This window comes from Thalassophryne amazonica, chromosome 18 (assembly GCF_902500255.1).
Source record: "Thalassophryne amazonica chromosome 18, fThaAma1.1, whole genome shotgun sequence".
NCBI classification, from domain to species: Eukaryota; Metazoa; Chordata; class Actinopteri; order Batrachoidiformes; family Batrachoididae; genus Thalassophryne; species Thalassophryne amazonica.
In genome coordinates this window covers 69,567,940-69,583,352 of record NC_047120.1, presented here as the reverse complement: position 1 = coordinate 69,583,352, position 15,413 = coordinate 69,567,940, and the positions used below count along the sequence as shown (strand labels likewise).

The 15,413-nt window shown below is 39.9% G+C and overlaps 1 protein-coding gene across 1 annotated transcript in view; it reads right to left on the bottom strand.

Annotated features, from left to right (window-relative positions):
- Window positions 1-1,167: 1,167 nt before the first annotated feature.
- The window catches only part of LOC117530282 (forkhead box protein K2-like), a 35,229-nt gene continuing 20,983 nt past the window's right edge, over window positions 1,168-15,413 (bottom strand). The window contains exons 8-9 of the mRNA XM_034193170.1: window positions 3,854-4,051; window positions 1,168-3,570 (exon numbers count right to left, since the gene is read on the bottom strand). Coding sequence (XP_034049061.1) covers window positions 3,362-3,570; window positions 3,854-4,051 — 407 coding nt within the window. The 3' untranslated portion in view covers window positions 1,168-3,361. The remainder of the gene's footprint in view (window positions 3,571-3,853; window positions 4,052-15,413) is intronic.

Below are 15,413 nucleotides of genomic sequence, written 5' to 3'. Positions count from 1 at the left end.
GGATCCGAGGAAACTGGTTTCTATCTGTAACACACAGATCAGTGTCCGGACTTATAAAACTTGCATGATGTCGTAAAAAAAAAACGCTTTGCGATAAGCATTTTAAAAACTAACAATCACGATTAGAGTACAACACTAACACCCCCGCCCCCCTCCCCATGATGAAATCCACTGAATCCCGCGGAGTTTTCACAGTCCTGCATCTGAGGCAAACATTTTTCTTCTTCTACTAAGATGGATTACAACTTTTTTGTGGTACACACCACAAACTACTGGACAGGAGGAACCTAGCAGTCAATGTGACTCACTGATCTCAAAAAGCAGCTCTTTTCAACCAGGTGTGCGGTGTTGTGACGTGTCAATCATCTGTGTCCAATCAGATTTCAGGGATTCCAGTACAACCCTGGCCTCCACTCTAGGTCCACCAATGCCAGGAAGTGTTCAACATTTGACATTTCCTGTTTCACTGTGGACTCCAAATTTGGCACTTCCTGTTTCAGTGTGAACTTGCCACTGAGTTCCCGTGAGATTCCATGAGATCTTGTCTGTCAATCCACAAAGTGCCTGACATTTCCTGTTTCACTGTGGACTCAAAACTTGGCACTTCCTTGTTTGGGACTCCCTGTACCATGAGCGAGCTGCACGTCGCTTCACTCCAACAACATTCCTTAACCGGCTGATTACACTCAATTTGGTCATTTTACATTTTGTTTCATTAGTAAAAACTTGCAACTGACAAAGTGCAGTAATACTAAAAAGAAATGCAACTGAAGTGCAAGTGTTTTAAATAAATTTATATTTATATATATATGTGTATATATATAAAAAAGCATTTACCCATTGAAGCAGAACAAACATCGATCACTTGAATTTCCACGTGTAACAGAATACAATCCGACGCTGGAGCCTGAATAAAATAAAAAGAGACGTCAACTTCAACACAAAAGAAACAAACGTTAAAAGAAAAAAAGTACAGCTAAGAGGTTACGGTTAAGTGCAGCACTGATCACAATCATACGCGTAGATTCATCTACATCGTCTTCATGCCGGCGGCTCCACGTTTGCAACATGCAAGCTGGATGAAGCACACAGTCAAACACGCATGGAAATATACTTTATCTCATAGGACACATAAAATATGGAAAACAAAGAAAACCAAAAATCTGCAGCTGTGCAGTGATAAGTTTAATTTGCAGGAGTGAGCAGAAAATAAACTCCAATAGTGTTTTTTGTTGAAAAGAAACTACATTCATTTCACCAAACAGTCCACGTAAAAAACAAAACAAAAAAAATCCCAACAGATCAGGTGATGTCAAAATGTTCTTAAAGACTCCACTCATAGCTTTAGTATTGTAATTATTACTAGATACTATCTGTGCCGTGGGAAAACGGGCCAAAATAAACAAAAAGTGTACAACAGAATACTGCATAATCTACTCAGGACTCATTAGTGAGGTTAACGTGGAAGCTAGCTGCCGAAGACGGGAATGTCCATACGTACACAGGCTCACCTGCTTCGACTGCACAATTCTCGCTTTCTATCCACAGCAAGTGCTCATCTGTTGTGCTACCATGACAACAGCAACCCCCCCCCCCCCACCCCTATTTATTTTACCTTTTGTTTCCAATCAGGGTGGGATTTTCTCACAAACCCCACCAAAACACATGGTGCTAGATCACAATTCAGCCCATATTTCCATGCGCTTGTCCGGAAGGTAGAATTAGACACGCCCACAAGTGACATCAGCACCCAATTCAGGTCCTGTTTGGCGGTCTAAGCTCATAATCTCATGTTTGGTTGAAATGCAAGGAAAGGTTTGAAGTGAGCAAACCAGATCAGAACCGATCCCAACTTGGCAGAAAAGTCCCGACAGATCGCAATGAAAACGTTCAAGAAATCGCTACCTTAAAACTCAGAATTATTTTAATTTTCCTTGTGAAGTCTTCCTGTACTGCTTCTCGTTGTCTGGAGGATTTTTCTTTCATTTTTGCTTTTTATTTCGACAATTAGTTTGTTTTTTTTTGCTTTAAGTTCAATGAGGATGTGTCCACTCGTTCTGTCGGCCACGTCTTCTTCTTGGGATTAGATTTGTACGACACATTTCACAAAATGTCTTAGATATCAAAAAAGACCCAGGTGTCCATACAGATACGGCAGTTTTTCCAAAGTAGTGCTGTAATAGTTTAAAATCTTAAAAAGCATTTCTTTCAAGACAGCGAGGTAAGCTAGCGGGGAGCACAGCGAGGTGGCGTACCTGATGAGTTGGCAGTTACAAAATAAATAAAAATAAGAGTCTGCTGGGTTTTCTGTTGCCACAGTCAATGACTGAGTTAACGTTTAAGACAATAGTGCCGCCACAAAAACAACTTCCCAAGTTAGCTTACTACTGTCAGCCCCCAGTTACTCTGAGCGGTGGCGCTACCTTTCAAAATAAGTGTCGCAAGCGCAGCTGCTACCTGCTCTGACGATAAAGCGTTTTCATCATGAAATACTTTCTGGAGAATCAGAATTTTAGGCTGCACCTGGCGGCCATCCTGCCCAGTCCATGGCAGGGCAAACAGCCACCGTGCTGATTACCGAAAGCCACCGCATAAACAACTTCTTCAAACTCATTTGAAAGGTGGAAACAGAGAAACTCTTTGTATTCCATCTAACAGGAGTCGTCGTCGTCGCAGCTCGTCTTCTATGATCTGTTTGGACTTTTCCGCTGTGCGGCGGTTGATCATTTAGAACAAGATGAATGAGATATTTTGTTCCTGAAATTGTTCAAATATATCTAAATAGTTGTTTTAATGAATGTTAACAATCATGCTGTGTTACATTATTAAATAGAAATATCTGTACATTTTTAAAGTTTTTTTTTGTTAAACTCCGATTGGAACAAGAGCAAAAACATGATCAGGACTCCCTCCGCTCTGGATTATAAAAATTCCATGGATGAAACGATAATGGAGCTTTGTTTTCCCCACTTCTTCTGTCCATTCAGATTCCTGGAGGAACTGTCCTGATTTTCAACAGTTCTTCAATGCTCAAATGTTTTCTCTTTAGTTGGGATTTAATCACAGGATGTGCACATAGATAAAAAAAAAAAAAAAAATCGGATTAACAGATTACTGAAGCAGATTAACATCAGAAAAAAAATAAGGACTGTTCAACACTAATAAGTGACAGTTAACGAGGTTACAGGTCATTTTTCCTCAAGATTATTCAGACTTTTTTTTTCATTTGATAATTAAGAAATCTCGTTAACGCTTCTGACAAATCTAATCCCACGTGTTTTGACACCTTGGAGTTGATGCCAACAGGATGGATGTGAGGGTGAGACCTCAGAGTGATGAAGGTGTCAGGACGGGGGCGGGGCTACACATCGCCAACCTGTTCACTGACTCCGCCCTCCCCGGCTCTGTCTGTGCTGTTGTTTATGGCCGCCGGTTGGCCCTCGTCTTCCTCGGCTGTTTTCAGCCGTTTCGATTCTGGCAGGTCCTGCAGTTCTCCGTTCTGCCTCTTGGTGGGGAGCGACGGCGAGGCTGAAGCATGAGTCGCCAGCAGGTGTAGAGGGTTTGCAACGGCTGCAAGAGCACATAATTTGTTGTTGAAGGTCAGCGCTGTGGCTAGAACACGTCAGATTTTTATACACGAAGTCACGGGTTTAAGACTCAATTTTACAACCAGAATCTCATCATTTTGTCCACAACAAAAAATACTCAGTTCAGTCAGAAGAGGAAAGAAACTAGAAAATATTTCCATTAATGAAAATGCAATCACAGAATTTCAACTCAAAACAATTAAAATAGTTGACGATAAACTGAATAATGAATCTGCGCTAGTAGTTAGTGTTGCGGCGTAGGTTACCTGTGCTAGCGGCGGCACTGATGGGGACAAGATGAGTCCCGTTCTGTGTGATGGCTTTGATCGGAAGCTGGTGTTGACCCAGTGGGGCTTGTTGCACGATGGTTACCGCGGCGATCGGCGCGGCCTGAGAGGTCTGGATGATGTGACCGATGCCACCTATAGATGGGGCCGTGATCGACGGCACTGGCTCCACTTTTACTGCAAACAGAGAGAGAAACCGAACAGCAACAAAATTACACATGAACAAATACAGAATATATATGCATTTTAAAGAGGACTAAAGCACAACTTGAACACACACACACACACACACACACACACGTACACTCAGGACTTCCATTGAGAAAAATAGTATCGAAGGGTGCCACCCCCTTATGCGCAGAAATCAAAGCGACAAGCCGTCAATCATATTGTGCTTTACAAACAGAAACCACAAAAACATGTTGCTGAAACAAGGACGAAAACTTCGTGGGACCAATGTTTACGTAAATGACCATCTGATTAAAAGAAACGCGGACATCGCAAGGAAGGCGCGTTACCTCTAAACAAGATCCAAGCGACGTGGGTGAGATTGTAAAGTGTTCGTGAAACATCTCGGCTCGCCTGAGAATGCAAAAGTGCTCGTCATCCGTGAGATGTCGGAGTTGGATAAGTACATGAAGTCATTGGACTGAATAATAAGGTAATGCAGTTCCTTGTTTGAATGGATATTCCGGCTGTATATGGGCTAAGACTGCTGCCAATCGAGCCGCTCAGTGCACGCAATACATTACACTATGACTGAAAAGTTTGTGGATACGGACAAATGTACTGATATTGGGGCAGGAGAATACACCAAAATGAGCTGCGATTACTCGAGTGAGGAGAAGAAATGAGTTCAAATGTCAAACGCATGCGGCGGATTAGGTGGGATTTCCTCCATGCTACAAACGTTCAGATACACTGATCAGAATATGTTTGATTATGAGCAAGATATCGATCCTGAAAATAATTTCTTCAATGAAATGTCAAATATGTGTAAATACTGGACAGAGGGTGAATTCAATAAGACTGAATCAAAAGAGTGGGCTATCATTGATCCATTTCAACAGTAGAAGCCTCTGTTCGAACTTTGAACACATAAGAGATTATTTGGGGCAGCTTAAGAGATATTTTAACATAATTGCGATGTCTGAGACGTGGATAACGCCAGATAAGCACACAGACTTTCACTTAATGGGCTATGAATTTTTACATATAGATCGAGTCAATAAAAAAGGAGGGGTGATAAGAGACTAAACTACAAATTAGTTGAGAAATTGTCCTTTACAGTTGATGATGTGTTAGAATGTATTAACATTGAAGTGTGTCTGCAAAAAAAGAAAAATGTGTTGGTCTGCTGTATGTATCAGACCCCTGGGTCTAAAATAGAAACATCTGTACAAATAACTGAAGAAATGTGTTCAGGCAATCATAAAAGAGCAATAATAAGTGGGGATTTTAATATAGATCTTTTGAACCCTGGCCATAACAAAAATACAGAGGATTTCATTGAAACAATATATAGTCTTGGATTTTATCCTATGATCACAAAACCTACTAGGATAACAGTACAGTTCAACATTAATAGATAATATTTTTTATAATGACTTGGAAGACACTACAGTGACCAGTGTACTCATAAGTGACTTAACTGACCACCTACCAGTTTTTGCAGTTATAGATGGTGAGCAGGGTTGGGAGGGTTACTTTAAAAATGTATTCCAATACAGTTACTAGTTACCTGTTGAAAAATGTAATCAGTAACGTAATCAAAGTACCATAATATTAAAGTAATGTAAGTTGATTACTTTCAATTACTTCTGGATTACTCCAATATCAAATATGCTAATACAGACAAAAGAAACTAAATATAAATAGTCATGACTACATAGTACAGTTTATTAAGCAAAAATCAAACTGTTTCTTTTACATGGCATGCTCTGTTTTGTTTCACATTATGAATCAAGAGCACCACAATATTGTTTTAAACACACCCAGTGTTCACCTGCTAAATTTTCAACAAAAAATGCCAAACAAATAAAGGATAATGAAAACTTAGGCGTGTGCGGATGAATGTGTAATTAAAAGTGGCAGAACAATATACAAAACAAAAAAAGTCTGCTACTTGTTCAGTAAATTTGCACCATGTTTAACATATCAGTCCACTTATTGAACTTTCAAAATAAGAACAACAGCATAATGAAAACCATTAAGTAAATCCTGTCAGTAAGGAGGCGTGGTCACCATTTTAATTCCGGGTACGTTAGTGATTTGCGTGCACAGAAGTTCAAGAAACAGGTGGAATATGCCGAAAAGCTATGCATGTTGGCAAAGCCACAAATGGAGGAACAAGGGAGACAATATTTCCTTCCATAAGTAAGTGGTTTTGGTTCTTCTTGTCACTTTGTCTGTGATATTTGGATGATAAACAGGTGTATGTTTCCTGCCGTACCTGTGTCGCCCGATGACACGGACCAGTAACTCTTCACTTATGTCTAGTTGATATTTTCCACCAAAATACTTGTCGTTAGTGATTAAAACTGTTTGACGAGACAGGGGATTTTTTTTAAATTTGCACCTTAATGAGATTATAATGACCTGCGCTGTGCCGCTCACAGTCACACCCACACAGAGATGTGTACCCACACCACTGACTTCATGAATTAAACTCAGTCAAAGGATAATTGTGTAAAAATATTTTATGTATATAAATGTATTGTAATGGTTTTAGGAGCTGCGTTGAAAGATTGCACTAGCTAGAACCCTGGATAATATAAAATGCATTAATATTGTAATCCTGTGAAATAATGCCCATTTTTATTAAATATACCTGTAATCTGAATACATCTTTTTTTTCTGTAACTGTAGCGGAATACAGTTACCTTTTTTTGTATCCTAATTACGTAACGCAGTTACATGTATTCCGTTACTCCCCAAGTCTGATGGTGAGAATATTATAGAGCAAAAGGAATGTTACACATATAGCAGAATAAGATCAGAACAATCAATAGCAAACCTAAAGGAGGATCTACACTCAACAAAAATATAAACGCAACACTTTTGGTTTTGCTCCCATTTTGTATGAGATGAACTCAAAGATCTAAAACTTTTTCCACATACACAATATCACCATTTCCCTCAAATATTGTTCACAAACCAGTCTAAATCTGTGATAGTGAGCACTTCTCCTTTGCTGAGATAATCCATCCCACCTCACAGGTGTGCCATATCAAGATGCTGATTAGACACCATGATTAGTGCACAGGTGTGCCTTAGACTGCCCACAATAAAAGGCCACTCTGAAAGGTGCAGTTTTGTTTTATTGGGGGGGGGGGATACCAGTCAGCATCTGGTGTGACCACCATTTGCCTCATGCAGTGCAACACATCTCCTTCGCATAGAGTTGATCAGGTTGTCAATTGTGGCCTGTGGAATGTTGGTCCACTCCTCTTCAATGGCTGTGTGAAGTTGCTGGATATTGGCAGGAACTGGTACACGCTGTCGTATACGCCGGTCCAGAGCATCCCAAACATGCTCAATGTCCGGTGAGTATGCCGGCCATGCAAGAACTGGGACACTTTCAGCTTCCAAGAATTGTGTACAGATCCTTGCAACATGGGGCCGTGCATTATCCTGCTGCAACATGAGGTGATGTTCTTGGATGTATGGCACAACAATGGGCCTCAGGATCTTGTCACGGTATCACTGTGCATTCAAAATGCCATCAATAAAATGCACCTGTGTTCTTCGTCCATAACTTCCTGTTAATTCTAGAATAGAATTTAAAATTCTTCTTCTTACTTATAAGGTTTTGAATAGTCAGGTCCCTTCTTATCTTAGGGACCTCATAGTACCATATCACCCCAATAGAGCGCTTCGCTCTCAGACTGCAGGCTTACTTGTAGTTCCTAGGGTTTGTAAGAGTAGAATGGGAGGCAGAGCCTTCAGCTTTCAGGCTCCTCTTCTCTGGAACCAGCTCCCAATTCGGATCAGGGAGACAGACACCCTCTCTACTTTTAAGATTAGGCTTAAAACTTTCCTTTTTGCTAAAGCTTATAGTTAGGGCTGGATCAGGTGACCCTGAACCATCCCTTAGTTATGCTGCTATAGACTTAGACTGCTGGGGGGTTCCCATAATGCATTGAGTGTTTCTTTCTCTTTTTGCTCTGTATGCACCACTCTGCATTTAATCATTAGTGATTGATCTCTGCTCCCCTCCACAGCATGTCTTTTTCCCGGTTTTCTCCCTCAGCCCCAACCAGTCCCAGCAGAAGACTGCCCCTCCCTGAGCCTGGTTCTGCTGGAGGTTTCTTCCTGTTAAATGGGAGTTTTTCCTTCCCACTGTTGCCAAGTGCTTGCTCACAGGGGGTCGTTTTGACCGTTGGGGTTTTTCCGTAATTATTGTATGGCCTTGCCTTACAATATAAAGCGCCTTGGGGCAACTGTTTGTTGTGATTTGGCGCTATATAAATAAAATTGATTAATTAAATTTAATAACAGACGCCTGCCCATACCATAACCCCACCGCCACCATGGGCCACTCAATCCACAACATTGACATCAGAAAACCGCTCACCCACACGACGCCACACACACTGTCTGCCATCTGCCCTGAACAGTGTGAACCGTGATTCATCCGTGAAGAGAACACCTCTCCAACGTGCCAAACGCCAGCGAATGTGAGCATTTGCCCACTCAAGTCGGTTACGACAACGAACTGGAGTCAGGTCGAGACCCCGATGAGGACGACGAGCATGCAGATGAGCTTCCCTGAGATGGTTTCTGACAGTTTGTGCAGAAATTCTTTGGTTATGCAAACCGATGGTTTCAGCAGCTGTCCGAGTGGCTGGTCTCAGACGATCTTGGAGGTGAACATGCTGGATGTGGAGGTCCTGGGCTGGTGTGGTTACACGTGGTCTGCGGTTGTGAGGCTGGTTGGATGTACTGCCAAATTCTCTGAAACGCCTTTGGAGACGGCTTATGGTAGAGAAATGAACATTCAATACACGAGCAACAGCTCTGGTTGACATTCCTGCTGTCAGCATGCCAATTGCACGCTCCCTCAAATCTTGTGACATCTGTGGCATTGTGCTGTGTGATAAAACTGCACCTTTCAGAGTGGCCTTTTATTGTGGGCAGTCTAAGGCACACCTGTGCACTAATCATGGTGTCTAATCAGCATCTTGATATGGCACACCTGTGAGGTGGGATGGATTATCTCAGCAAAGGAGAAGTGCTCACTATCACAGATTTAGTCTGGTTTGTTAACAATATTTGAGGGAAATGGTGATATTGTGTATGTGGAAAAAGTTTTAGATCTGAGTTCATCTCATACAAAATGGGAGCAAAACCAAAAGTGTTGTGTTTATATTTTTGTTGAGTGTATTAGAGCCAAACTGGAGTGAGGTGTGTGAGGACAAAAAAAAAACAAAAATGTTAACAACGCATATAGCACATTTCTTAAAAAATTCAGGATATTGTATGACAAGCATTGCCCAATAAAATGTTTAAGTATAAAAACAAATACAAAAGAAAATGTATGGATGTCAAAGGGGCTTATAAATGCTTGTAAAGAAAAAATTTTTTATATAAGGAATTTATTAAGTAAAGAACAATAGATACTGACAAAAAGGTACAAAAAATATAAAAATAAACTCAAGTATATTAAGGAGCTGCAGGAAAAATTATTTTAGCACCAAATTGGAAAAAAAATAAGGATAACACAAAAGGATTATGGGCAGTATTGAACACAATTATCAGAAAAGGGAGGGAAGCACTTGCTTACCCACAATATTTTATGAGGATAGAATGATAACAGATACCAAATGTATTGTTAATGAATTTATCAAGTTTTTTTGTGAATGTGGGCTCCAATTTAGCCAATGAAATTAAAGATGATGATGAGACAGAAGCAGAAGCTAATAAAAATGTAGAAATAAACAAGAGCTCAACGTTTTTAAATGCAATCTAAGAGGAGGAGATACCGAAAATTGTTCATGAGTTCAAACCAAAAACCTCTGCAGATTTTAATAATATTGTCATGGAAACCATTAAAAAAGTGATTGGAGTGATAGTTAACCCACTGATGTATATATTTAATTTATTCTTCCAAACAGGAATATTCCCACAGGAAATGAAAATCGCAAAAGTGGTTCCATTATATAAAGCTGGTAACAAACATTGTTTCACAAACTATCGCCCAGTATCCATCCTCTCACAATTTGTAAAAATCTTGGAAAAACTATTTGTTAAAAGACTAAACAGTTTTATTGACAAACATAATTTATTAGCTGAAAGTCAGTACGGGTTTAGGGCAGGTAGATCTACATCATTAGCTCTCCTTGATCTGGCAGAGGAAATTACAGAATGTTTAGATAAAAAGAAATGTGCAATAGGTGTATTCTTGGATTTCAGTAAAGCATTTGACACCATCAAACATAATTTACTCAAAAAAAAAAAAAAATGGAACGATATGGAGTTAGAGGCATAGTGTCATTATGGATTAAAAGCTATATAAGCCACAGAAAGCAATTTGTTCAACTAAATGAAATTAAATCAGATCTGCACGAAATAAAGTGTGGCGTACCACAAGGCTCAGTGTTGGGACCAATTTTGTTCTTAATGTATGCAAATGATTTAAACAATATCTTAAAAAGATGAAAACTATCATTTGCAGATGATACAACGTATTTGCATCCGGTAAGAATCTCAAACAGACACTTGAGCTAGCCACACAAGAGTTGATTAAAATAAAGAGATGGTGTGATATAAATAAATTAGCTGTAAATTTGAAGAAAACTAAGTTCATGATATTTGGAAACATTAAAAAAATAATGAAGTATTGATGATGTAGAGTTAGAATTGGTTGATGACATAAAATTTTTAGGTGTAATTCTGGATAATAAAATTAGTTGGAAGGGACATATACAACACGTCTGGTCAAAGCTGGCTAAATGTCTTGCAGTCATGAGAAAAACTCGGCACCTATTAACTAAACAGGCCTTACAAACACTATATTGTTCATTGTTTCTGCTCTATCTTACCTATTGTGTTGAAGTGTGGGGTCACACATACAAAACAAACATTCAACCATTAACTATTCTGCAGAAAAAAGTGATCAAATCAATTTTATTTATATAGCGCCAAATCACAACAAACAGTTGCCCCAAGGCGCTTTATATTGTAAGGCAAAGCCATACAATAATTACGTAAAAACCCCAACGGTCAAAACGACCCCCTGTGAGCAAGCACTTGGCGACAGTGGGAAGGAAAAACTCCCTTTTAACAGGAAGAAACCTCCAGCAGAACCAGGCTCAGGGAGGGGCAGTCTTCTGCTGGGACTGGTTGGGGCTGAGGGAGACAACCAGGAAAAAGACATGCTGTGGAGGGGAGCAGAGATCAATCACTAATGATTAAATACAGAGTGGTGCATACAGAGCAAAAAGAGAAAAAAAAAAAACACTCAGTGCATCATGGGAACCCCCCAGCAGTCTAGGTCTATAGCAGCATAACTAAGGGATGGTTCAGGGTCACCTGATCCAGCCCTAACTATAAGCTTTAGCAAAAAGGAAAGTTTTAAGCCTAATCTTAAAAGTGGAGAGGGTGTCTGTCTCCAAGACCTTTCTAATTTTAGAGATATTGCGCAAATGCAAAAAAGCAGGCCTACATATTTGTTTAATATGCGCACTGAATGACATATCCTGATCAAAAATGACTCCACGATTTCTCACAGTATTACTAGAGGTCAGGGTAATGCCATCCAGAGTAAGGATCTGGTTAGACACCATTTTTCTAAGATTTGTGGGGCCAAGTACAATAACTTCAGTTTTATCTGAATTTAAAAGCAGCAAATTAGAGGTCATCCATGTCTTTATGTCTGTAAGACAATCCTGCAGTTTAGCTAATTGGTGTGTGTCCTCTGGCTACATGGATAGATAAAGCTGGGTATCATCTGCGTAACAATGAAAATTTAAGCAATGCTTTCTAATATTACTGCCTAAGGGAAGCATGTATAAAGTGGAAAAAAATTGGTCCTAGAACAGAACCTTGTGGAACTCCATAGTTAACCTTAGTCTGTGAAGAAGACTCCCCATTTACATGAACAAATTGTAATCTATTAGATAAATATGATTCAAACCACCGCAGTGCCTTTAATACCTATGGCATGCTCTAATCTCTGTAATAAAAGTTTATGGTCAACGGTATCAAAAGCAGCACTGAGGTCTAACAGGACAAGCACAGAGATGAGTCCACTGTCTGAGGCCATAAGAAGATCATTTGTAACCTTCACTAATGCTGTTTCTGTACTATGATGAATTCTAAAACCTGACTGAAACTCTTCAAATAGACCATTCCTCTGCAGATGATCAATTAGCTGTTTTACAACTACCCTTTCAAGAATTTTTGAGAGAAAAGGAAGGTTGGAGATTGGCCTATAATTAGCTAAGATAGCTGGGTCAAGTGATGGCTTTTTAAGTAATGGTTTAATTACTGCCACCTTAAAAGCCTGTGGTACATAGCCAACTAATAAAGATAGATTGATCATATTTAAGATCGAAGCATTAATTAATGGTAGGGCTCCCTTGAGCAGCCTGGTAGGAATGGGGTCTAATAGACATGTTGATGGTTTGGAGGAAGTAACTAATGAAAATAACTCAGACAGAACAATCGGACAGAAAGAGTCTAACCAAATACCGGCATCACTGAAAGCAGCCAAAGATAACGATATGTCTTTGGGATGGTTATGAGTAATTTTTTCTCTAATAGTTAAAATTTTATTAGCAAAGAAAGTCATGAAGTCACTACTAGTTAAAGTTAAAGGAATACTCAGCTCAATAGAGCTCTGACTCTTTGTCAGCCTGGCTACAGTGCTGAAAAGAAACCTGGGGTTGTTCTTATTTTCTTCAATAAGTGATGAGTAGTAAGATGTCCTAGCTTTACGGAGGGCTTTTTTTTTTATAGAGCAACAGACTCTTTTTCCAAGCTAAATGAAGATCTTCTAAATTAGTGAGATGCCATTTCCTCTCCAACTTACGGGTTATCTGCTTTAAGCTGCGAGTTTGTGAGTTATACCACGGAGTCAGGCACTTCTGATTTAAGGCTCTTTTTCAGAGGAGCTACAGCATCCCAAGTTGTCCTCAATGAGGATGTAAAACTATTGACGAGATAATCTATCTCACTCACAGAGTTTAGGTAGCTACTCTGCCCTGTGTTGGTATATGGCATTGGAGAACATAAAGAAGGAATCATATCCTTAAACCTAGTTACAGCGCTTTCTGAAAGACTTCTACTGTAATGAAACTTATTCCCCACTACTGGGTAGTCCATCAGAGTAAATGTAAATGTTATTAAGAAATGATCAGACAGAAGGGGGTTTTCAGGGAGTCTTCAATTTCCATACCATAAATCAGAACAAGATCTAAGGTATGACTAAAGTGGTGGGTGGACTCATTTACATTTTGAGCAAAGCCAATCGAGTCTAACAATAGATTAAATGCAGTGTTGAGGCTGTCATTCTCAGCATCTGTGTGGATGTTAAAATCCATCCATCCATCCATTTTCTTCCGCTTTATCTGGAGTCGGGTCGCGGGGGCAGCAGCTCAAGCAAAGCCGCCCAGACCTCCCAATCCACACACACCTCCCCCAGCTCCTCCGGGGGAACCCCAAGGCGTTCCCAAGCCAGCTGAGAGATGTAATCCTTCCAGCATGTCCTGGGTCATCCCCGACGCCTCCTCCCAATGGGATGTGCCCGGAACACCTCTCCAGCGAGGCATCCAGGGGGCATCCGGAAATGTGATGTTAAAATAATGTTAAAATCGCCCACTATATTATCTTATCTGAGCTAAGCACTACATCAGACAAAAGGTCTGAAAATTCACAGAGAAACTCACAGTAACGACCAGGTGGATGATAGATAACAAATAAAACTGGTTTTTGGGACTTCCAATTTGGATGGACAAGACTAAGAGTCAAGCTTTCAAATGAATTAAAGCTCTGTCTGGGTTTTTGATTAATTAATAAGCTGGAATGGAAGACTGCTGCTAATCCTCCGCCTCGGCCCATGCTACGAGCATTCTGGCAGTTAGTGTGACTCAGGGGTGTTGACTCATTTAAACTAACATATTCATCCTGCTGTAACCAGGTTTCTGTAAGGCAGAATAAATCAATATGTTGATCAATTATTATATCATTTACTAACAGGGACAGGGAGAGATCTAATGTTTAATAGACCACATTTAAGGGTGATTCTTTAACTACGGGCACTATTGGCCTTGTAAATGTATTTTCCACCACACCATTGCCTTACAATATAAAGCGCCTTTGGGCAACTGTTTGTTGTGATTTGGCACTATATACATGTGCTCTGATGTCACTGTTTATCTCCATAGAAACTACCGAAACAATCTTTCATACAAACTGTTTAAAGGGACATTACAGTGTTGTGGTGGAAATTACGGCAATAGTGTGGGACAACTACATTTTGTTTAAAAAAAATCACAACAGTTGTATGACATTGAATACCCCAATTATGTTTTGATTATTTTACTGATATTTTATTCAGAGATATTTTAAAACATTAGAAAAAAAAGTTTCTTTACCATTCATTTTTATCATTGAAGATCAAAAGTCTGGCTGTGGGACAAGCACAAAACGGCAATATTTGCATATAATGATGCTGACAAAAGGTGAAAGTCATCATAGACTACTAGAACAAAGTTCTTAACACACTTTCATTGTAAAGATAACTATAAAAGTGTGAAATTTCCCCTTTTTCTGTTTTTCGTACAATATGATCAAAGGACATAATAAGTGCCCGTAGTCTAAGAATCACCCTTAAACAGTTTTAGTCTGTGGTGCAGTTGAAGGTGCTATATTATATTTTCTTTTTGAATTTTTATGCTTACATAGATTTTTGCTGGTTATTGGTGGTCTGGGAGCAGGCACCGTCTCTACAGGGATGGGGTAATGGGGAGAAGGCAGGGGGAGAGATGCTGCAGAGAGGTGTGTAAGACTACAACTCTGCTTCCTGGTCCCAACCCTGGATAGTCACGGTTTGGAGGGTTTAATAAAATTGGTCAGATTACTAGAAATGAGAGCTGCTCCATCCAAAGTGGGATGATGCCGTCTCTCCTAACAAGACCAGGTTTTCCCCACATTCTTTGCCAATTATCTATGAAGCCCACCTCATTTTTTGGACACCACTCAGACAGCCAGCAATTCAAGGAGAACATGCGGCTAAACATGTCACTCCTGGTCCGGTTGGGGAGGGGCCCAGAGAAAACTACAGAGTCCGACATTGTTTTTGTAAAGTTACACACCGATTCAATATTCATTTTAGTGACCTCCGATTGGCGTAACCGGGTGTCATTACTGCCGACGTGAATTACAATCTTACCAAATTTACGCTTAGCCTTAGCCAGCAGTTTCAAATTTCCTTCAATGTCACCTGCTCTGGCCCCCGGAAGACAATTGATTATGGTTGCTGGTGTCGCTAACTTCACATTTCTCAAAACAGAGTCGCCAATAACCAGAGTTTGAT